Source organism: Onychostruthus taczanowskii, unplaced genomic scaffold (assembly GCF_017590055.1).
Source record: "Onychostruthus taczanowskii isolate IOZ18803 unplaced genomic scaffold, ASM1759005v1 scaffold6, whole genome shotgun sequence".
NCBI lineage: Eukaryota > Metazoa > Chordata > Aves > Passeriformes > Passeridae > Onychostruthus > Onychostruthus taczanowskii.
Window position 1 is genome coordinate 2116646 of NW_024503679.1, and position 24713 is coordinate 2141358.

At 41.0% G+C, this 24713-nt stretch overlaps 1 protein-coding gene across 14 annotated transcripts in view; it reads right to left on the reverse strand.

Annotated features, from left to right (window-relative positions):
* The window catches only part of TLN2 (talin 2), a 146173-nt gene that overhangs the window by 14645 nt on the left and 106815 nt on the right, over window positions 1–24713 (reverse strand). For 13 of the 14 annotated variants that reach the window (XR_005953697.1, XM_041418350.1, XM_041418348.1 and 10 more), the window contains 17 exons: window positions 24564–24704; window positions 23261–23442; window positions 22713–22845; window positions 21176–21277; window positions 20251–20421; window positions 19507–19653; window positions 18571–18672; window positions 17118–17237; window positions 15448–15594; window positions 14495–14661; window positions 13391–13574; window positions 12636–12761; window positions 12233–12349; window positions 10065–10250; window positions 6069–6176; window positions 3901–4006; window positions 2184–2308 (listed from right to left, as the gene is read on the reverse strand). Coding sequence is in view for 13 of the 14 variants with exons in the window: in XM_041418350.1 (XP_041274284.1) it covers window positions 2184–2308; window positions 3901–4006; window positions 6069–6176; window positions 10065–10250; window positions 12233–12349; window positions 12636–12761; window positions 13391–13574; window positions 14495–14661; window positions 15448–15594; window positions 17118–17237; window positions 18571–18672; window positions 19507–19653; window positions 20251–20421; window positions 21176–21277; window positions 22713–22845; window positions 23261–23442; window positions 24564–24704 (2364 nt within the window). In the remaining variant the exon portion in view is untranslated. The remainder of the gene's footprint in view (window positions 1–2183; window positions 2309–3900; window positions 4007–6068; window positions 6177–10064; window positions 10251–12232; window positions 12350–12635; window positions 12762–13390; window positions 13575–14494; window positions 14662–15447; window positions 15595–17117; window positions 17238–18570; window positions 18673–19506; window positions 19654–20250; window positions 20422–21175; window positions 21278–22712; window positions 22846–23260; window positions 23443–24563; window positions 24705–24713) is intronic. The other variant, XM_041418354.1, reaches the window with a different exon arrangement.

The following is a 24713-nucleotide window of genomic DNA, read 5'->3' on the forward strand; positions in this document are numbered from 1 at the left end:
GCAGCAGTTAGCAGGACTGTGTCTCATTTGAAATTGTTCTCTGGGATAAGATGATTCCCAGTTGCAGAAAATGAAGAAGGCTCATGCTATTTGTGTCAGTTTAAGACATCAAGGGGGTATGACAGGTACAAAAATAATGAAGAGGAAGCAAGGAAAAGAAGGAAATTAAAAAATCCAAAAGTTAAAAAAAAAAAAAGGTGAAACAAATGAGAAGAAACCCTACCTTCAACTATTAGGGTTTTTTTAGAGGTAAAAGACAAACTGGAACACGAAGATCAAAATTTCAAGCTGAAATCAAATTACTCCCATTCCCTGCACTAATAAAAAAACTATATCAAAAAACAGAGAATCAGCCACCACCTAGTAATGATGAAGATGATGGATTTCCTGCAGGTAGACGTTCTAAAATTACCAACTGAGGACTCCTCTTCAAGTACACTTGATGATGATTGCTGCTAACCAAACAGGTTACTGTCTAGATAGTCTGTTCCATTGTAGAAAATAACTCCTATTCGTGCCTTTCATAGACTGAGCACAATACAAAGCAACCCTTACCTAGTCTACTATTCCTACTACAAGACTCTGTGTGTTGTCAAAGATGGGCATTAGAAAGCCAGAGCCTGTTCACCAGAGGAAATCCTACTCTGGGAGGATATAAGCTACAAGTCAGCAGCAGAAAAAGTGCTATTTGAGCCACTCTGTGATCTTCCTAGTAGCTTTTGATGTGGATTATAATCCCTATTGTGAAAGAGATTAAATATCTGAAAAGGATGCAGAAGCTGCTGAAATCCCAAATCAAACAAACAGCTGGATATGAATTTTAGTTTTGGAAAATGACAAACAAACCAGTAAGCCACAAGCAGACTGGATACCCAAATTAATATGTTAAATGATGAGCAGGTGTGAGGACTGTATTCACTGGGAAATTACAATGACCCTGGAGGGGCTTAGATGTTGGAAGGAAACTGCTCCATGGTTACCAGGCAACACACATGTGCTATTGTGCAGTGACTGTGTAGAAAAGGTGATGGAGGACTTTTCTACTCCTCAGACTCAGCCTGTGGAATCTCATTAAAAAGGACCATTTTTCTTTATAAACAAAATGGATGTACTTGTTGAAAAATGCAGACAAAGAGCATTTTTTTTTTTTCATGAGCTAATTTATTCTTACCACTACACAGGGAGTGGGGGGTGGGAGGTCCTCAAAGGCTGAAACTTCCAAGAACTATTTCATCTGATGCTCCTAAATAACAAAATACTACCCTGCACCAATACAATCATCCAACACTGAATGAATGGTCTTGAAGCTCTGCTTTTTAGAAAGACTTCTCATTAGCTTTACTTTGAAAACAGATTTGCACCTACAAAGCAGCATAAAGAGGAAAGTAGATACATAGTCCTTTCCTGACATCAATTACACAGCCCAAACATGTTTTTCATTTCAAAGAGATGTAACATAGTAATTTCTACTAAAACCTGCCTGTTAATACCAGGCAAAAGGTAGCAAGTCTCTGGGTTCCACCAGTTTCATATATTCCCTCTGTTCTGCATGTGAAAATAGTTGGCTTAATTTTATAGTATCTGCAGAGACACACTTGAAATGACCTGGCAACATGCAACACTACTTGATGTCATAATGAACTGTAATTTAATTTCCTTCAGGAAAATGACACAGAAGATCATACAATGTATCTGATTCTATACTGAAACAGCTACTCTCTAAGCATGGCATAAAATGCTGGTCTTAGTCTTAGAAAATCCTGCAGGTCATTTGCATTCTCTTGATCCCAACTGTGTTACTGCTGCTTTCTCCTGCTGTACTACACAAATTCAGATGTGAACAAAGGGTCTTCAAAAGAAAGCAAGTAAGAATGACTACACAGCAGTAAAATATGTTTGGAAACAGAAAGGTAAACAATCAACAGTAATGATGCCATAACTCTTATAAGCATTTCTAACATTTGGCTCCTCTTCCTTTGCTTGGTTATGGCTGGTGCTTGACTCACTCCCTGAAAAGCACCTTTTTACCCTCTGCCCTCAGGGGTAAGTGCCATCCAGAGCAGCATTTTGTGGCACTGAGACTCATGCAAGGTTTGATTGCTTACACCATTATTGTGGCCAGTAGCAAAAAGTGCATCCTCTGCCTTGTTAACCTCAAACAAACAATGGGGATGGACACTCACCTTGGGCTTGGCTCTTGGTTTCAGCTGCTCTAACTTCTTTGCTGCAGCCTCAATTGATGCTGCAGCCCCTAATAGCTCTGTCTCTGCAATGACTGTTGGGTCTTCTGGATCCACCCACTCTGTCCCTGAAATTAAAGGAGATGGAGACAATAACTTCAGTGTCACTGTGAGCTGCCACTCAAACAGAGGGAATTCCAATCACCCCTCAAGTGTCCAATACAGAATGTACACCACAGAAGGCTGATTTTAGTGCCATAATGGCATGAAAACAGTGGTTTATGTCACAGAAAACTGTAAAGCAGAGAGGAAAGAATTATTTAGTAGGATTATTCTTTCATGAAAGTAACTTAATAATTGTGTAAGCAAAGAAGCTTCCAAAGGGGATACTGTCCATACTGGGAACAAAACCAGCTGTCACTCAACTTGTGTTTATCAAAGGTGCTACTCAGATGGCTCCTAATTTGACCAAGCCATAGGGAACATTGAGAAGTCTGACACAGTGGTAGAGAGAACAGGCTACAGCCAACAGAGTCCCCCCCAGCACACTCTGCAGTCAGCCCTGCACTGACCTGGCAGTCTGTTCACTGGCAGTGGCTGGGGATGAAGTTAGCCCTGACTGAAGGAAGCACACTTTTGGCTAAAAGTGTGTGTCTAACAGTGATGTAGAAAAGGCCAAAGCAATTTCTGTATCACATCTGAGGGGTAACTTTTTTTTGCTGTTGACTTTTTGTGTTTCTCAAAGAAATTTTGTAGATGAGCAAAATGAATACTTGATATTTTGGAAGTTGTCAATGCATTATTATTTTTGACTTCCTAACATCATTCTCTGAATTGCAAGATTCAGAAAGCATCCATATTCTGAATTGAGGGAAACAATGAAACAGCCAGAAGTTCACAACTTCTGAGGGCATGGTCTAAAAGCCATTTCTCAGCTCAAATGCTGTACAGGATGAAGATGTTCTATATTAAATCCTAATACTGGCTGAAAAACAGGATAAAGAAAAAAAAGAAGGCAGCAAGTATAAATGCAGTCAACCCCAAATTTGTAAAATGTAGTAGTTCCTCTTCAAAAAAAGGCATTTCACAAAGTTTAAAACATTTACATGTTGAATTTGTGTACCTATAAATGAAAATGAGGAAAGAAAATTGTGAATGGCTAAAACACATTTTACTTCCCACAAAAAAAAGCTTCTAAAGTGAATAAAGACATCTTCTACAGGCAGCATTTGAAAAAAAGAAATAAGAAGTGGTTTTTGATTTTAGTGAATATGAATTAAAATGCAAAAATTGCCAGAAATTAATAAATGCATCCAAAGATGAGAACGATATAGAGATTTATAAAAAACACTTAGGGAATAGAAGAAGTCTAATATTGGCTTGCCTTGTTAGCAAATGGAACAGAAATTTTGAAATATAAGAGAATGTAGGAAAAGCTGAAGAATTCAATAAAGCTACTTGAACAGGGAAATGCATAATGTAGATGACTGTTCTATGAAAAAGAGTAGCTCTATTAAGAGATAAGGAGAGAAGGAGGAAAGAAAAAATGTATTCCCATTTATGAAAATTGCTTATAGTTCAGATTCATTTCCAAGGATCATGTCGTGGTAACAGCAGGAAATAACTGAGGAGACCCTGCAGTGTATGTGACACACAATATCAGGTCATTATTTCTGGAGTAATGAGCACACCACACTGGTAGCCTGGCTTCCCAACTCACCCTTCATTGCTTCTGCTGATTGGATAAGCTCTGTGACAGCATTTGCCACCCGCTTGGAGAAAGAGGCCAGCTGATGCTTTAGCTCTGGAGTTGCTTTTTGAAGAATCTAGAGAAAGAGAATGCACATTATTAAGGATTCCAGGATGCTGGAAGATTCCCAAGGCACTCTAGTGAAAGATTTATTTTGTATAGCAATTGTCTGAGAGCCCAGTGAGAGACCTGTAACTGTCAGTGAAGCACCAGGAGCAAAGGCTTACACTGCAATGTTGGGTGCACACCAGGAAAGTGGCACTGCCTTGTACAGCTCCAGACTTCCCCTCAACTCAGGATGGATCAACACTGACCAGGATGGGGCATATGGATGTGCAGGAGGTCAGGTCAGTCTTGATTCTCACTAGTACAGCTTACAAGGAGTTTTACTCAGATGTGCAGGCAATTCAGCTGGAGTTAGCATGTTCCTGGCCCTACCCCTAGCTAGTTGATTAGTGGAGTAGTCCTTTGAGCAAATAAGTCACTTTGTGCCACTTGCCCACCCCTAGCTAGTTGATTAGTGGAGTAGTCCTTTGAGCAAATAAGTCACTTTGTGCCACTTGCCCAATGCAACCTCTACACAAGTTAATACACTGGCTTGAGAAATTTTAGATACTGCACCTGACAACTCTTGCACCCAACATGTATAATTTTCAAAGAAATATGGCTGCTGAATGCCCCTTGGCATCCCTGTGTTGAGGCACCCATGCAAGCGTGCCTAGCCTGACCACTGAGGGTATAGCTGAACTGACAACTGCATCACAGGGTGCCAGATGGACCAGTTAGATTCCTAATCCTATATGATCTGCATTTCTGGAGGTTATAAATTAATGAGATTGCAGACCTAGGGGCTCTAAACCACCAGACACAGCCAACACTGCAGAAGGGGCACAGGGTGGTACAAGGGGGCAGAACTTGCTCGTGGCTTCAGGGCACTGAATGTTAAAAGGCTTAAGGTAGAAAAGGCCTGTTACTTGGATAAAATGGAATATGACTTTCTTACCCTAAGCCTCTTGACTTGGTAGAGAGATAGAAATAAAATGAGCAAAACTGATTCAAGTGTTTGGTCTGTTCTGGCACTTAGTTTGAAACACATAGTGCTAGTCACTATGTGTTTAAAAAAAAAAAATTCCCCACAGTCCTCTAAACTAAAAATGGATCAGACATGTAATGCTAAATCACTTACTGCAATACAGCTCTAAGAATTCCACTAGCAAGTTCCAGTTTTTTTGAACTATTTTACCTGATAGTGGCAAGCACAACTGTGGCTGGACTTTTACTTTATATATAAATTTCAGCGAGTTGATGCAAATAATTACCATGCTCTGTTCTCAGCAGAAAAACTGATTTGGGTTTGCTAATCTGCAGTTATGGCTGCAAATTTCAGTTTCAGAGACTGTAATATGTCAGCTGAGAGCCACCTAAAAGAAATTGCTGATCATCCATGAGCTGATTGCTGATTTAAGTCTTCTCCAGAAACTTCAGTATCTCATAAATGTTAGTTCAAACACATTTTATTGCTTCCTACAAAAGTAAGAGCAACAGAGGAACAAATATTGTGGGATAACCAATATATTATGGGATAATTATGTATGGTCAAGCAAAGCCCACTGACAGCAGGATTCATGAGTTTGGATTTGAGGTACAAGTGTCATGCAGAGCTTTGGGGGTGCCATATCTGATGTGTTGGAGAGTTCTTTGTGAGGCAGTGCTGGCTGGGGATTTTGGGATGGCTTGGAGTAGGTGTGGCTGTGAGAGGCATGTAACAGTGCCTCCATAAAGATTGTGTAACCTCTTCAGTCTGGGGGACAGGCCTGTGCCTAATATGTCTAGTGTTTCTTGAGGGCTTAAAAGAATGCTGAAATGTCTTATTTTAATTCCTGTGTCAGGAACCTTTTTTAGGTTCAGATCCATATTGCCTCCACTCTGATCCAGAATTCCATTTAAGTACTCCAGTATTCCTTCTGTCTCACAGTTAGAGCTGAAGTATTGAGTTTCCATTAACTTTCTCTGACAAAAAACTTCATAACCTTGTGACAAACTGATAAAAACGTATCACTAGCAGTCACTATGGAATGAGGGCAGAGAGATGACTCTCCTTGAAGCAACCCAGTATCTGCATGCAGGTGACTCCTTACCAGGAGAACATGCTCCAGGAGCTCCAGGTAGCCCAGGGTACATTCCGTTCCAAAGCGCAGGGCTCTCTCCCGAACTTCCTCACTCACATCTGGGTGATAGGATGCTTGCTGAGGAGGCAAAACAACATTAGCATCCAAAATGGCTCCCACAAGAGATCAGTACAGAGATGGGGGAAAGAGAAGGGAGGAGATTTTTTTCTAGTGTGCAAATGACATTTGAGCTTAAGGGCCGGCTGTTTCATTAATGGTGTTAGCTTGACAGAGAGATTTAACACAGCAATAGCAGTGCTGGAACCGTCTGTTTAAATACAGAGAGAAGCTGCAGCACTGTCAAGTCTTTGTGAGGATTTCCACCAAGTGTAATGTCTGGCATCTGACATAGGCCCGACTAATTAAACCATTTTATTTTTAATAAAAATGAAACCTGCAGCCTCTTGAAGCCTTGTATTTTCTACAATAAACTTCTAGGGAACTTTTTTATTGAGCAGAAGTACCACTTGCTGCCAAGTGGAAGTTCCCAAAACGCATAGCATTTCCTCTCACAGAACAGTTCCTTCCATTCCTGCGCCTCTTATCTCCGTTGAGATGGGGATTATCTCACGGCTCACTTATTTTCGGCCCTTCCTGCAGCCCCGGGCGGGCGCTGGGCTCCGGGCTCCCTCTGCAGGGGAGCTCGGGATGAGCGGAGCACGGACGGCCCGAGGAGCCGCCTCCGCTCCTCGTCCTGCACCACCCTGGCCGAGGGCAGGACATGGGAGGAACAGGACTGATTTTCCTCATCTCCGGCATACTTCAAACAGCTCCCGAAGCCAAAAAAGTTCAGAACAGTTTTGGTGTTTTTTTTGAATTTTCAAACAGGGCAAAGGGCCCCGGAGTGTTTCTTATGTATACATTGTAAAGCATCCTAAAATGTCTCTTCTGCAGTTAAATATTACTGTAACACAGGGAATTAGAGCAAGCATCTGTAGGAGGGAAATAGAAAGTTCCTTCTGTGTTTTGCATACGTAGCCAAGACTGGTATCAGAGTATTTTGGGAGTATTTTTAAGGTTCAGTATAAATTCTATGTACTTCACAGCAGCCTAAAGAGGTGACAGAAGTTGTTTTAGTAAATAGTTTCTGTAACCCAGACATCTCACTACACCATGGGGGAGTCACAACAGAAATGTCTTCTCCTCCAGCAAAGTTGCTTTAGTAAATAGTTTCTGTAACCCAGAACCATCTGAACACACATCTCACTACACCATGGGGGAGTCACAACAGAAATGTCTTCTCCTCCAGCCCTGGGCAGGTCTGCCCAAACATCTCAAACTGAAACGTGTCTGAAGAAGCAGAACACGTATTTGTTTCCTCATGCTGAGGCTCCCTTCACTATCAGCCCTCCTTTTCTCCCCAGTGCTTTCCCAGCAGTAAGGCAGCCAGCACTGCTGCCTCTGGCACAGCTCCTAGCCCGTCAGCAGCACGGTGCCTCGGGCAGGAAGGTGTGTGGGGGCTGCTGGGAGCTCCCCCGGGGCCATCCCTTCCCTGCTGAACCACAGCTGGGCTGTGTCTTCTCCCAGGGCCTGTGCTCCAGCCTGGGCTCTGCTTCTGCCTCCAGTGCTGAGAAAAGGTGAGAAGTCGTTTCCCTCAATCTACTGCCTATGGAATGATTGCTCACTTCCATTGCTTCCCATGGGTTTGATGGGCCTTTCATATCTGCTTCCTTTCCAACAGCAATCACTACAAATAGTGATACTGTGCACAGGTTAATTATGGCATTATTTTATACAAACATGTAATAAAAAACCGAAATTGTTAGCTTAGGGCCTGCTCTAATGTTCAATAAATGTAATTACAGCATTTCCACTGACTTTAATGAGAGTTGTCTCAGTACATCCCACAATAAGCATGCTTATTGTCTTTTGAAATGGCATCTGCTCATAACAACTGAATTAGTAATGAGCACTGTAAATTCATCTCAGCAGACCGAGCACAGGCATCTACATAACTGTTAATTCAAGCTCCTTATACTACTTGCCTTAGGCAAGAGGCAATTAAATAGAACTTGCATTCAAATTCCTGGCACTGGGGATGTCAGAGCTATGTTCTGTTCAATTCTACCATAGATCATAGACATGCACTTTTTTCTCAGCCCAAAGAACATAAAAATCTGATCATCTATCTGTGCTATTTCTACAGAGTAACTTAATACCACTATAAAACCCCTCCAGTGTTTGTCAAATATCACAAAACCTAAGTCCCATTGCATCACACAGTTTTTACAGCATAGTAGGGCTAAGACTGCTGGTTCCTATCCCTAAAATTCAAGGAATGTGGCTTATCATGGAAATGTCACATCCAGTTTGTAGAATTAATGGCATAAGTTTTCTAAGACTCTGATCAAAATTTGTAGAAACAAGATTTTCTAAATCAAGTCTGGTTAAAACTCTGCATTTAAAATCTTTGTTAAATGATACAGCTATTTTCTCATACATTTTAGGTAATGCATAAAATTAGTGTTCTTGGAGACTTTTATTCTTGTTTGTCCAATAAATGCTCTTGGTCTTAAGAAAGTGGACTACATCTCAGGCATTGGCACTGTATCCTTACAGCAAGTAAAATGATCCCCAGCCCTTTTCCTTCTGTTGATTCCTTTCTTTGTGAAAGCAACTCCCTGGGAGATCACAAAGGCTTTTCCAGCATCCCAGACCTCCACTGGTCTATTTACAGGAAGTTTCATCCTGTCAGCCACTTACAGTGCACAAACGACTCAAAATCATTAAATTAACTGGGAGCAAATGTAAACAAGAAACATAAAAAAGGAATGTTCATAAATAGATGTTTGAAGGTATGTACTGGGCTGTGCATGCATGGAAGTATTTTATAACATTACTAAAATCAGAGGTTTCTGTTCTTGAGACTTTGCTGTCTGTTTGGAAAGACAAATCAAAATCTGAAGCATGCAAAGTGGTCAAGAATTGTTAGACATTAAAAAACCTGCTACAAAACTAAGTCAATATACAAAGTTTCATTCAATGGTTTAGTATAAAGGCAGTTCTAAATTAGAACTTGCACTTTTGAAAAAGAATCATTTTAAAAACAAACATAACCCTTCTGTTTGGGCAGTATTAGGCCAAAAACCAGTCTGGGACTGATGTAGGCAGTTAGGATTTGATCAGATACTGAAAATCAGACACCACACACAGAGCACCATTATTTTACTGTCACCTTCCATACATGGAAAAGCAAAAGTAACTGATTTACAGGCAAAGGCAGTTTACTACTACAGTTACTACTGAAAATTAAATGGAATGAGATCTTCATAATCCCATTTCTTAATCATTTATGCCTAGATATTTTTATCATCAGAACAAGGCCAAATGGCTTAACAGTCATTTATGTAGCATACAGTGTAGAAAATAGAGCTACACTATTTTTATAGGGCTACAGCTTTTTTTATTAAAAAAAATTGCAATAAAAATTGCACACATTTTTGAAAAGCACAAAAGAAATTGAGCAAACCAACAGATTTAGTCAAGGGGAAGAGAACTGCTAAAGATAGATCAGAGTGATTTCTTCACCAATCCTTTCACTGTTCTAGGAATATTGAAATTATATTTGTGACCACAGGAATATTGGTATATTCTACTACTTGCACAAATTGTTGTCTTCTGACTGGAAACCAGGGAATTTCAGCTCAAATAAAATTCCTCATTTTCACAAAAAGAACAGTGAAACAGTGAATATTAGTGCTGGGTTTTGGTTTGTTTTTTTTTTTTTGCATGGTACAAAAAATCCTGAGAGAAGTTCCCTTAAAATTATGAATATTAGTGCTGGGTTTTGTTTTTTTTTTTTTAGTTTTTTTTTGCATGGTACAAAAAATCCTGAGAGAAGTTCCCTTAAAATTTTCTTCAATTTCTCATATGAAAAGCAGAAAACCGAAAATATATAATGCTCTATGGATTTGGAAGCACGCAAACACAAAAAGACCAATCTTAGGCAAGGAAGGGAATCTTTACCTTACAAGCTGTTAGCATGTCAGCTACTGCTTTGCGGCTCAGATTTGCTGTAGCAATCACATCCTCCTGCCTGCACGAGTTCCCAGCTGCAACGGCTTTGGCAGTTGCCATGGTGATTCCTTTCGTCATCCGGATTGATTCTTCAGGTGATGATGTCTTCTCTGGAACCTCGCTCGACTGAAACACCTAAAAGTGAAAGCAGAAGGAAAGTCTGATACCAGTCAAGTCAAAGCAGAGCAACCTTGAGAAAGAGACAGCGAATGGAAGCAGCCTTTAAGCAGCAGGAAATCAGAAACACATTTGGAGTACTTGGATATCATTCCTGCTTGTCATGGGCCTGGATCTGATAAGCCTGCTCACCTACAGACACCAGAGAGGAGCATTAAGCTGAGGGAAGGAGACAATAAAAAAGGTTAACCCATTCATCTCATCTGCATTTAACTACAGGCAGCTGTTCAGAGGCTAACCAGATGAAAAGAATTACTGCTCCCTTCATTATATTCTTTTCTTGTTTAGACTGCTGTTTAGACTTCTCTGCTCACATGAGGAGATCCTTCCCCTGCAGAGGCTGGACCTTACCAAGGGCTTGTTGATAGCACAGAGCAATAGAGACTGAGAACATCACCACTAAAATATTCAAATGTGTCTTAAAAAAGCAGAGGTGGAGCGTTGTCTCTGTGACTATATTTAGTCTCCCTTAGAAACCTGAAGACAGAATTTTGCAGGGTGAATAATGTGAAAGTAGTTCAAATTATCTGATAAAACACAAATTCTGGAATACAGGAACTGTGGGAAGACATGGGTAACAAGAGCTGCACAACCTTACTTTGATCACATATTTTCTTTAGTCTGTATTTGCTTGCCTTTCTTTTAATATACAGCCTCTATTTGCTTGCCCTTCTTTTACTGTGCAGGGGCAATTTGGAGTGCACAATTAATTAGGAGATTTCTTGACCACACACAGTGCAACCTAAGCAGGCCAGTGGTTTCAGAATGCAAATGTCTGGACAAAAATGAGCCTGGTCTATCCTGTGCTCCTGGTAAATCAGTTTTTCACTTCCTCTCTCCAGAAACAGAAGCAATGTTAAAAAATTTATTCTAGTTATACATGTGAAGACATCCCTCGATGTTGCTCAGAGTCAGCCCCTGGAATTCCAAATCAAGCCTGACACATTTTCTCAAGTACCTATGTGTCACTCTGTTCTCTCCATGAATGAGATGACAACACCACAACCAGAGGTCCATCCCTCAGCAAAGCTGACAAAAGCAAGAGGAACATTTCAAACAGATACCAACCAAACTCAGAAAGACATGATAATCCAGTGACAGATCTGAGCAGGTTTTAGCTTAGAGTTACAGGATGGGATGTAACAGCCAGGCCTTCATGAGGTACACGACAGTAACTTGTGAGATATTGTACAGAACGTGCCTGATCAGGTACCAGATCAGGAGGTTTTATGACTGCCATATGAATTCCCAATAACTATAAACAGATGGTTAAAAAGAAAATATTTTAAAATAAATTTCCTCATTACAACAGCTTTGCTCACACAGTGAAAACTGGATGTTTGATGGAGAGCATTTGACAAGAAAAAATGGTGCCACAGTGCAGTTATGGTGTAAGAATTGCTAATCCACAGCCTGTATAACAAAGCATTTCCTGCTGAAGACTGTGTCTACAGGGTTTTTCAATAAAAATGGACTGAAAGTAAAGGAAGGAAAAAATCAGGCTTCTTCACAATCATGCAGGTTTAATTTATGTCATTCACGATTATACTAGTAAAAGGTATAGTCAGGGGTTTTTCTTTACTAGTATAATGTCTTAAGAGGAAAAAAAATAATTGCCATGGTATAACACCTAATGTGAGAGAGAATTCCACACTATCATTAATTCCTGCTTACACAGGATATCAATAGCAGGCCATCTATCACAGGTATGATCATTCCATAATAAAGGAAAAATAGAAACGAGTTTAAACTGCAGACACAGTATGAGAGTGATGTTGAGGAGAACCTACCAAAGCCAGGATCAAAAAAAAGTGAACAGCATCAGATCACAAAACAGTACCTGTACTGAAAGCTTAAGGTCTAAAGAAAAAGGAATCAGTTGCTCCCAGCTTCTATAAGGACACACTTGCAAAACCCACTAGGACAATTTCGTTCTGTACCGTGAGCTCCTGTTTGATGTACTCAATTGTGGCCTCAAGGGCTCTTGTCCCTCGAGTAGCTTCATCTTCTACTGCTTTAACCGTCTTCAAGAGGGATGTGACATTTGTTACCATCACCTGAAGGAGAGAAACGAAGACAATAACATGTGAATCCTTCCTCCTGTTTTCAGGGTATGAAGCAAGGCAAGCTGGGAGGCATTGTTACTTCTAATAGGACCTAAGAGACTTCATGAATTCTACTTGTTACAGGACTAAATATCAACTCTTGTGTTGGCCATGATACCATGATAATTAAACAAAGGAGTTTTCAGGCAGTTAGATATTGCTGAAGTCAAAATTCCACGTGTTTATCACATGTGATTGCACAGACATTTGCAAATAAAATTTAAGACTATGGTTTTACCTTGGCAGCACCTTTCAGCTGGTACATGGATGGATCATCTGCTGGTTTGCTGGCAGCTCCTTTGGTAGCACCAATGAGATCAGAAAGGGCCTTTGCAACATCCTTGATAGCATTGATTAGAACAACCTATGGAATGAGAAATAGCCATAAGGCTCAGGCAATAAAGTGTGTCTGCATGAGGGTGTGATTTTTAGAACACAGCTAAAACAATCTGTGTCTTTTTCAAACATCTGCAGTATTCTTGCCTGCTTCCATTTTACTGAGATCCAAACAAGAAACTGAAGAAATATTAGGGATAATCCACATGAAAATGTTGTAGTGTTAATTGAAAAACAAGACACATATAGCTGGAGAATGGCAAGAGTTTGTCAGCCTACACAAATAACACACAGCACAGTCCAGACATAAGCTGGATAAAGCAGCTTTAAAGACCTGCAAGCTCTTCAGAACAAAAATGGGATGAGCCAGAGTTCCATTCACAAGTTAATAAAAAGAAACCAAATACTTTGCCAGAAGCATCCCAGCTGGAAGACAGCAGTGAAGTAAAAGCAGAAGGATTATACAAAGGTCTGACTAGTTCCAATCAATGCTTGAGCCTTTTGACTGTATTCTAAACAAGTGATATCTGAGTAAACCCAGAAAAGTCCCAGAGGAGAAGAACCATATTGTTTGTCTTAAATCATTAAGTCACACAAAGTTCTGCCAAATGAAAACTGTCCTCTGTAAGAGTATCAGAAAATCTTAAAACATCTTACCTGTGTTTCAGGATCATCAGATCCTAAGCTAGCTGCTCCCAATTTTACTACCTCAGCAAGCTGAGTGATGGTGTTAGCTGATGACTGAGCTGCTTGGGCCAGTTTGTCCTGACTTGAGGCAGCACCAGAAACCAACAACTTTGTGTCTTCAACTAAAGCTTTTGCTGTTTTCAGGATATTTTCCCTGTGGCAAAATAAGTGGAAGCAGGGAAGGAGTGGAAAATGAGAAGAGGGGAAAAATGTGTTTTCCACTGTTATGGTGACTAAAAGCTACATGAGAGAGCTGATCTAAATCATCATATCAGTGTCCGTTCATAACATAACACAACACAGGTCAAGGGTGTAAGTTAAAAGAAAAAAACAAACCAAAAAACAACTATTAAAACAGCAGCAGAGCATCTGGGGCAAATGCAGGGCAGTATAATAAAATGAGCCCATCTTGAAAAGAAAGAGATTGGGCAGTAGCATGGGAGAGCATTGTATGTGAATGCTAAAAGAAAATCTGGCCATGCTGTGAGAGAAGTACCAGCTGTTGAACACCCATAATAATCAACATATTGTAAGAAAAACTAAAGTAATTACAGCTGAGGAAGGTAGAAGGAAAAATGGCAACAGGAACAGCAAGTGTGTCCTGGTCAGGGTTCCCCACCCCCTCCCACCCATATCCATGTATTGACATGTCAGGACAACAAATCCAAAGCAACATTTGGGTAAAAGAAGAAATAATTTTGAGCATGCAGTTCACAAACTCAAATCCCAGGTTTCCTATTCCTCCTCTCACTCCCCTGCCTCATTGAATTTCATTCGCAGGAATACAAAAAAGTAAAAATTCATCTCCGTGTCCCAGTCTCTTCAGTTCCACTGTTCCCCTGGGCATGCACTCTTCCATCTTTGTCAGCAACACTGACCTGTGATCTGCAAATGATTATGCAGTTCACAAACAAGTCAAATCCCAGGTTTCCTATTCCTCCTCTCACTCCCCTGCCTCATTGAATTTCATTCGCAGGAATACAAAAAAGTAAAAATTCATCTCCGTGTCCCAGTCTCTTCAGTTCCACTGTTCCCCTGGGCATGCACTCTTCCATCTTTGTCAGCAACACTGACCTGTGATCTGCAAATGATTCATTGTTCTCAGCATTAAGGGTTCCAGCAGTAGCAAACATGATAGTGGTGTCCAGATCTGCAATTATCCCAGACACAGCACTGGCTGCAGTAATACAGGCCTGTGTGCCTTTGTTCCCTGCCTGGAGGGCAGATAAAACCAAGGAGACCTGGAAACAGCAAAAAGCAACAAGGTGGTCATCGAAAGAAGGTTGGTCCTCTCTTTATCAGCTTTAACTTGAATTACAAGGTATTGTCTGTCTAAATTTGGAATTGTCACTACTCCCAGTCATCGAAAGAAGGTTGGTCCTGTGAATCATTACTGCTCTCTTTATCAGCTTTACCTTGAATTACAAGGTATTGTCTGTCTAAATTTGGAATTGTCACTACTCCTGGGATACATCATGAAGCTGGTACAGAGAGCACACTAACACAGGCTGAAGCGATGGTGTTTGGTGAGATCTGAAAAGTGCTGGCACCAACTCTCAGTGTTCATGTCCAATAAAAGGAGAGAGATGCCATCAAACAGGTTCAACAAAACTACCCAGGCCATTTATTTGAAGGGGATGTTTCCAAGGAACAAGAAGCCCCAGAGTTTGAAGGTGCTGTTCTAGGCAGTTACTTCTGTCCTAAAAGGGGAGGACATTGCTGCATGAAACCACAAGTCACCGACCAACCTCACAGAGTGGCCAGAGAGTGCCTCATAAGGCACAAGAGCCATCTCACATCTTAGGATATTGTTTTGGACCAATCTCCCTCTGACAGGAGGTTGAAGTTTTATTGCAAGGCCTGAGGAAGAACTAATCATGGGCTAATCCAGCACAGGAACACTGAATGCTTGAAAGAAAAGCAAGACTTTTGGTAATTCAGACACTATTGTACTACAATGCAAAGTTAAAAGAAACAGTTTTCTGAATCCAGTTTGACTGGTTTACTCCCAGTGGAAGCCATCTTACCTTTTCTGTGACTGCACGAGCACATTCTATCAACTCCCTTTTGGTGTAGCTGTCTGTAGGGCAAATCTGGAGAGCTCCAGCTTTTTGTACAAGAAAGATACACCCATGGCCAAGTTCCTGCACCCGAGTCCTGATCTGGAACCCAATCTAGATGGTAAAGAAGGCATAGGGAAAAGGAAGAAAGAAGAAAGCAAATAAATAAATGCCATGCTGGTACACTGTGTCAACAGAAATGGAAACACCATCTCTCTGGTGAATACCAATATTCTGCCCACCACTATATCCTCTGCAAAGATTAGAAAAAAAAGCACAGATGTAATTCCATCTACACACAAACCACAACGATATAAAAGGCTCCCTGAAGAAACAGGGCAGGAATGACTTGGGAAAAAGAAAGGGTAGGGTAGGTAACCAAGTCAAAGGGACATAATTCAACTTCATATTTAAACAATGCTACTTCATCATCCAGAACTGCCCTGTCAGCATAAGCTGTACTCAAGGTATGTGCAACAGGTAAAAGCACAAGATACTGTACATTGCTGAAACTGGGTAAAAAAGTACATAAATATGTGATTCTCTTTGATTGGTTTTGAAGCTTTCACAGTCCTCACTCTCCAGAATCAATCACATCCATGTGGAGCACTGAAATGGGGAAAATCCTGCTATTACTGCTTCCAGTTTATTAATAATCCCACATCCTGAGATGTGCGGTCCCCGTTTTGAAACATGATAGCTGTAGTCCCCGCATGTATGCTGTCATTCCAGTGTGATTTGGGATTAATACATGAGCAGGAATCACAGCCATTAGTATCACAAACTGAATTATTTTAACCTCAGGCACAAACATGCAGAAATCGTAATTCAATTTAACAATATTGAGCCAAGTGCAAGGCATTGCTTTTCCCGTAGCTACTGAGCACAAAACATTTAATTAAGTCTATCAGCAGGATGTGTAAGCACAAAGTCAAAAACTCTTTAAAGGACTTTTAGGTAGATAATCTGATACATCTGGAGAAGGTGAGATACCCTGTACCCCACCTTGACAAAGTTTGTCTATGCTCCAGTAAGAAGAGAGGGGTGAAAGGGCTGTGCAGTTGTGCTCAGAGAGGATGCAGCAACTCCCACAACAGGTTAATGCAACTGAGGTGAACAGCCCGTCCTCCTCACTTAGCATGAGGCAGGTAAGATACTTCTCCCACATCACATTCCAGCTCTGAGCTGTGGAGGATGTCCTTCAGCAAAAGACACTTGTGCCCCAACTGCTTGCATGAATTTCACTTTCAGGATAGCAAGTTATACTTAAAATCACTTACAGGCAAGATAAAAAAAGCATATAAATATTTGTAACTTGTCAAAACATGCAAGATTGAAGTAAAGCCACATAATAACAAGTTAAGAGTTTTAAGAGTTTTCATTGTATTTGCAAGTTGCCTGTAAGTGAAAGCTCAAAGTAATTTAGGAGGTTCTGTTGTATTCTACGGAATTATCCACTTTTATCCCGAGCTGTTTCTTTCTGAAGCCAGACAGAGGTTTTGACAAAGGGTTTCTGTTCTTTGACTGGGCAATTCTTACAACAAGGCTTGTCACCTTTACTGTGTTCTTCACAGTAAAAGAACACCCTTGTTAACACCACCATGTACAGAGAATAAAGAGGTCTAAAAAGCGCAGACCTCCTCTGGTTCTGCCGTAGCTGCAGCCATTCGGCCCTGGAGAGCCAAATGCCCATAGTCATTGGTCATTTGCGATGCAAGTCCTCCCAGCTCCTCCGGGTTAGTAACCGACTTAGTCATCTGAAAAAAGAACACAGGCAAGAGAAACAGAAAATTGACAGGCATGAGAATAACTTGTTAATACACCCCAGATTAGAAGCACACTCATCCGTTTGGCCACGCTGATAAAATGGAGTAATCCGCTTGCCATGGAAGGGACGTGTCCTCCAGCAAGAATTCCAGAGGAAACCCAAGCAAACATGCTTTATTAGAGTCATGGCAACTGGGCAATTGCTGCAGATACAGAGGAATCCAAGAGCAGCAGTTAGAGCCAATATTTCACTCTTTGACACAGAGGGACCATTGGCCAGGTACAGCTGTTCAGACTGGGAAGGAAAGTGGGGTTTGTATGTCACAGCCACCTTATTTTGTCAAAGGTGAGCTAATCCCATCAGCCTCAGCTGAGACGTGGAAGTACAGAAACAGAAAAAATCTGAGGACTGATGCAAAACACATCTCAGATGAGGGAACAGGATGGAGAAGAAATAGGCAGGATGACACAGAATGTCTCAGTAGAATGTCAGTACAAATAACTGAATTTCTCTTTAGAAAATTCCTACCTTTTAACAGAGATAGTTCTTCTGTCTCAAATTAATGTAAGTAAGAGCAAAGGAAGTCCATTCCTGGGACAAAACTAGTTTTAGACAAATTTCTACTGTCATAGATAGCAGAATTATGGACCTGCCTTGACTGCAAGAGCAATTGACTTCGTGAAAAATCCTGTCTGTAGCACTCATGAACAGCCACCTCAACTCTCTCAACAACAAATTAGCAACCACTGTACTGTTCCAAGGGAAGATACATTATGCATTACTGTGAAACACAAGTCAAGAAAAATCTCAGTTCAACAGGTGTCACTTTTTTCTTTTTTTAAACCCAGGTGAGTCATAGAAATGAAAGAAAAGGACAGTGTGGGATGTTGATTTGCATTCATTCATTAAGCATTATAGAGATCTGAAAACACTGATATTTCACTGGCTACATGAAACAGTAAGTGTGAAAAAGTATCCCAAAGTCACTGATAAACAAAAGGTGTCATTTCAGCTCAGTTAAGTGGGTTGATGAAAAAAACATGTGATTTTCCTTTTATTTCTTCTCAAAAATGAGCCAAATAAAGAGCTTTTGTGCAGAAGAGCCACGACACAATCCAGAGCTCCTTCTGTAGAGGACCCCTGGATGATCACACCACTAAGATCCAAGAGTCAAATTGACAACATCATCACTCCTTTTGCTCCATTACCCCAAAAGAGATAAGATTATTGAAATTTTGATGATCAAGAGTCTCAACACTGTGCAAATAATTCCATGTTCCTTATGTACACAGAGTTTGGACCCTGTTAAGGTAAATTCTTACCATTTCTTGTGCTGTAACAGCAATGGCTTTAGAATATTTCACCACAGTGGTCTGATAATCAACAAAAGTTCCTTTTGGATCTGGAGGTGTACCTTCATCCAGCTGCAAGACAGAGGGATAACCATGGCATTAAAAAGTCACAATAAACAGCATACTTTACAGTAAAATGTTATTATATATTCAATTCTGTGATCTCCTCCCTCAAGATACACAAGTGAAAATACTGTACCAGGATGTGTGCAAAGAAGCTCAGCAAAAACTTGAGCCCAGGTTATGAGCATGGAAGATGCAGAGAATATACAGGGCAAAGTACAGTTTTTGAGCATGAGGTTTGCTTCTCATGCAAGATCAATCAATCTGCTCTTCTCAGCTAATAGAGAAAGGAAGGTGCAATAGTTACAGGCCAAAACGTTCATGACAGAAGATAATGTAACATTTCTTTATGTGCTACAGTCTTCAAATCTTTAAGTCAGGATAGGAAGAGCCATATATTTGGATTTAACTTATGTACACTTTGCAACTATGCATCTTCAGGAGAATGCATTACAAAGCACAGCATTTCAGGTTTTGACATCATCTTCTCTGCAAGTACCTTGCTTCAAGGTTGGCCTGCTGTTCATTTAAGAGACTGACATGAAAGATAAGGGGAAAAAACGGAAGCAAAAATAAGAAGTCGCTTACCTAAGACGATAGTTAAATGCCAGAATATTACTGAGCAAACTGTTTTGTAGGAATTCTATTGACATGTGGTTGTAAACATGACCACCATGGCCCACATCAATTTTATTTTACAATATGCAAAATCAAATAATTTTCATGTTTCCAGTGACAACATTTCATAACTGACCACTAAATCAGCACCAGTTTGTCCAAAGCTCTGCAATGTGGATCAGCTTTCAAACACAAAGTGAAAAAGAGGTTTATTTCTATGCTCACCTTGGTCATTGCCTCTGCAATTGAGTCTACCATACCTCCAACCATGCCAACTTCACTTGCAGCTTCATTTAAAGTGACCATGATGTCATCCACAGCCTCCTTCATCAGCTGTGCAGCCTCAGTGATGGCATCGTGAGTGTGAGATGCCTGGAGGACACAGAATGAGAGAACTGAGATAGTCAGAGGATGTTCTCTCTGCAAAACAATGTGTGAATCAGAAATTAAAACAGTAAAGGCACTGAAATTAGCACTTCTGGGCAAAGATGACAAGTAGAACACTGCAGCAAAGCAGACAGAACAAAACTTTTTAATCCTACAAGGAGCTGTGGCACACGACACTTTCAGCCTCAGGTGCCTTTTACAGTCTTTTTAAATGTCCTCTGAAGACAGCGGCTCTCTGTGAGGCACAAATCGCACCCGAGTTACGAACGGCTGCGTAATGCTGCTCTCTCCTGCCAAGGGTTCCCATCCCATTGGGCCAGACAAGCCCTGCTTTTTAACCATGTACTTTCTCTATGAGAGCCTAGATAGCTGCTGCCATACCCTTTGTGTCCCCTGACACAGTGCTGTAAGAAGACTGGAATCCTGTCTTGGAGAAATGTTTTCACTCTCAGGAGACACCAGGAGAGCTGCCACTGGCACTTTGACTGCAAACATATCCCTTAACTGTACAGCAGATACGTGCTGGGTTTTCTGCCATACTTGCCTTCCTCTCTCACCCTTAATGCCACACAACCACCTTACCTTGGGGTTTCCTCCCCCTTCTTTGGCAGCATACAGTATCTGTAAGGCAGATTCTGCTAGAGTCTTGCTCTGGTCCAAAATGGTCATCTGTTGCTGATGATTCAGTGTCTTGGATGCCACACCAACTGCAGCTAAAACAAGGGGCTCGAAGTAACTTGCCAGCTGTGTTACCTAAGAAAGCCAGAACAACCCCAGAAAGCCATTAACCACACCTCTCAGGTGAAACAGAGAAAACAATTCCCTGCTTACCACTGGGATGTGGGTTAGCTCAAGGAGCACAATGCTCCTGCACTGTATGGCACTGGGTTTGGATCACGTGCCCAGGGATTGTGTCTCCCCTCACTGCCAAACTCCTCTGCAAAGCCACACTTCTCCTCCTCCAGAAACACAAGGTCCCTTGAGGTTACATGTTCAAGACTGTCACAGGAGCCATGTGCTATTCAAGAGCATCCCTGAAAAGCATCTCCTCTGGGCAAGGCAGGAGCCTCTCAATCTTTGTTGCCACTGCAGTTTTTACTCTCAAGAATATACAGGATAAGAACTTGCTATTTGAGAAACTTCTAACTCTTGCAATAACCATGGTAAATATGCTTTTGGTATGTGCATTCTAACATTTGTTTTTTGGGACAGACATCCTACAAGCATGAGTTTGACTCTACTTACACTCCACTTAACAGAGGAGAGAGAGACATTTACACAAAGCCCCTAGCCAAAAACCTCAATAAGAATCTCTCCCCTCTGGCCCAAAATGTAAAAAGTTTTATTTGGTCTTGGCTCTCAGTATTTGAAAATTCCATTTTTTTTTTCTCATTACAAATGTATTCTTCTGCTCTCCCATAGGAAGAGAAACTGCTATGAAATTGGGGTCTCCCCTAACATTCAGCTGTCCAAGATTTCAAATGCCTTTGTCATGGCAGCACAGTACCTTGTGCCCCAGCTGAGCTGCCTCTCCCCGAGCTGCGGTGGCTATGGGATCAATGAGGTGGCCAATTTCCTGTACAACTGACGTCAGCTGCTCCTGTAGAGCCTAAAAGAAAGAGAAATTGTCAGTTGCTATCACAGCTGTTCTCTCATCCAGATATACCACACTTGACAATCACCCTTGGACCAGCCAACATCCTCAAAGCTGCTCAAGTGACCTGCTGTGGCAGAATGCAGAAATCCACACTGCTAGTTTTTCTCACATACTGGCTCATTTCTTCTCCCTTATCCTCTTTCAACAACAGCAACCCTGAGATGGGCCTGCTCCTCTTAGGTTTATATGACAGATCTGGGGAGAGAGTGCTGACACTAGCAAACTCAGGGCTAGGTGTTCTTTCTCACTGCAATGTGATTAAGGGTCCCCCTGACAACTCCCAAGCTATTTTTGTCCTGATAAAGATTTAGTATCACTGTACCAATCAGAAAATTGTCAGGAGCACTGATTTAAGTGTGAAGAAACATTTTTCAAAGCAGAAAATACAATGCAAGAACAAAAATTTGGCCTCGGATTTTGAAGCAAGTGGGACAAGTACACTGGCAAAGGAAAAATGTCACATCTCTGAAGGACAGAGATGAGGAGTGACCTCCTGAATAGAATCTGCAGGAGAGGAGTAAACAAATTAGAAGCATATTAGTGGCCTGGTCAAGACATAAATACTGGCTTTTAATTCAGAGGCACTTGATGTCTTGGCAGCCATCAGGATTAAGGTCACTCTCATAATAGGCAAGAGAAAAAAAATTATTTTTGCCCTTTGTTACATTCTTTTACTGCTTTATAACTGCCATTTTTGGTAACATTTACTTCAGTTCAACATGGTGAACACAATAACTTCATTTCAAATAAAATGAATGATAACATTTCCTGCAATGACTTCTTTTGCACAGCTTCATTTGGTCTGACATGTTTCTAATATGCAGTGTTACAGCCTGAGGAAACCACTCCAATAAACATGTCATTTCAAGAAGCAATAGTATGGAAATACATAAATACCAAGATGAGAATCTCAACGTGAGCTGAGACACTGAAGTGGGCAGAGAAGGAAGCTTTCTTAAAGTGAACCCATCAATATCAACTTCAAATTTCACTTACTAAAGGACAAACTAGGCATTAAGAAAAAAGAACATTGACATTTATGTCATTGGACTTCTACTAATAGACCAACTTCTGAAACAAATTTATTAAGAATCTTCAGAAACTGATCCTGGCTTCCACATGGCAAGGCACCACAAAAACTCAGTCTGTCATAGCACCATAGGAAGTCAGTAATATATGGGTGGCAGTAAAAAATAACTACTTTCACCCCTACTACTCCCTGGTGATTTTGGGCTCTTTGAAGAAGTGATACACTTTTGTCTGTGTATGACTTTGCCTAGCAAGACCCCTGTAAGGACACGTCTCCCCTCACTGGCAGTGGATTGTGCTGTGATTGAGCAGCAGGGTGTCCAGCACTCTGTGTTTGTGCCCGTGCTCTCTGCCTCACCTCCACGGAGATGTCATCCCTGGTGGCCAGGCTCTGGCTCACAGCAGCGAGCGAGGCCTGCTCGATGTCCCTGATGCACCTGTTGATGCCATCGATGGAGAAATCACATTCTCGCTGCCCTGGGGCCTTGTCCCTGCAAGACAGAGACACTCCACTGAGCACAGTGGCAAGGAGCAGGGTCTTTCCTGAATGCACACAGAAGCACTTTAAAAAAAATAAAAGGAAAAAAAGAAGCTATTTCCCACATATTGCGTGTTGGTACATGATCTATATGGAGGTAATATTAGCTAGTGTTCATTTTCCACAGCATTCTTTATTATATTTACCTTCGAGTGAATTGGGGGTTGAACCAATGAAGGAGAACAGAACACAAACACAGCCCTTTGCTGCAGGCTGCTGCAGTCATCAATTATGATTAAACACCCAGTGTAACTGGGGAGATATTGTGCATCACAGAGCAATTTCCATCAGTGAAAAATAACACAGTGCTAATGGCCATATGGCATTTTTCTTTATGAACAGTTGCTCAATTACTACAAAAGACATACCTGATAGAGGTAATAAGACTCTTGATAGAATCTGAGACTGTATGAGAATGCCCTGCTAGTACAGACCATGTAGGAGGGTCTTTGGGATTGATAGCCAGAGAACGGGCAGTTTTGATCAATAAAGATGAGCTCTCCAACATGGTCCTAGCAGAAACCAGAATTGGCTCCTGTGCTTGTGATCCCTGTGGTCAGGAAGGTATAAGAACAGAAAGAACATTTGAATTATTATTCGAGTTCATCCACACTTTCTGCTCCTAAAAGTCTATTTAATTAACAGCATTAAAAGGGAATTATAATCTCCTCCATTGTACTATTATTATATTCACAGATAGTCAGCACAGAAATAGAACAAAAACAATCAGTTCAACAGCTTTCTTTAAAACATACTTAAGAAACATGTCTCAAGTTAACAAGTGCATTTTCCAGCTGAAAAATGAGAAACAATGACTAGTCCAGTTGCAGACTACAGAAATATCATTGAAAATACACTTTGTCACAAAAATTGTTGTCATCAACAGATGTGCCCTTTCCCCAGTCAGACTACTAACTCCAAGTGATGACTGATGACTCTTGACTGGGATATCATCTGTGTATCTATTTTATTTTATAATCTGATAAACCCAGGTACCACAGACCTGGAGGACACATTTAGATTTCAGTTACAGCCCCACAGCTGTAAGATTGCAACAGCTACTGCATCATCTGATACTGCCATCTGGAGCAGAGCCTGACAAAAGCTGGAAGCAGCCCTTGGAGGGCCAGTAACAACACTTGACCTCTACTCCAAAGCTTTTACAGAGCTTGAGGGGTTTGCTTTTTTATCTCTTTTCCTTGAGGAAAAAATCCAAACCCAATGAATCCTTTATTAGTCTCTTAACATTCTATTCTGCTGTATTTACAAGTTTGAGGATGGAGAACTTGTGGTAAAAAATGAAAAAATACAGCAACATCCCTTTAATTCTTGTCAGAAGTAACTAGGTTCCACTTGTTAAAACTGCTCTTGAGGGAAAACAAAGGATATTTACAATTGTATTGCATGTAAGAACCCAGCTACTAAAATATGCAAATCACCTGTGCTGTATGGCTTTGCTAACAGCAGACTTGCAGCACCTACTGTAGCCAAACTGCATCCTACTGGTAAAAAAGTCAAGGTCAGAGGTTAAACACAACACAGCAGAATGCCCTGTGAATGCCCTGAAATCCAAGGAAATACTTTGGGCTCTTTACACTCACTGTCTCCCAACATGTGATTAATTCAACATTTTCAGCTTTTGGAAGATGGAAATGCAGTATCCTGCCTTACCTCAGTGCTGATCTGTGCTGGGATGCTGACAAATTCTGGGTTTGAAGCAAATGCTGTCAAATTTTCCACAGCCTCTATTAGCGGTGCCGTGGCAATTCTGCACTTGTTGCGGTTCTCCTCCGAGAAATCTCCATCCAGCGCCTGGAAATG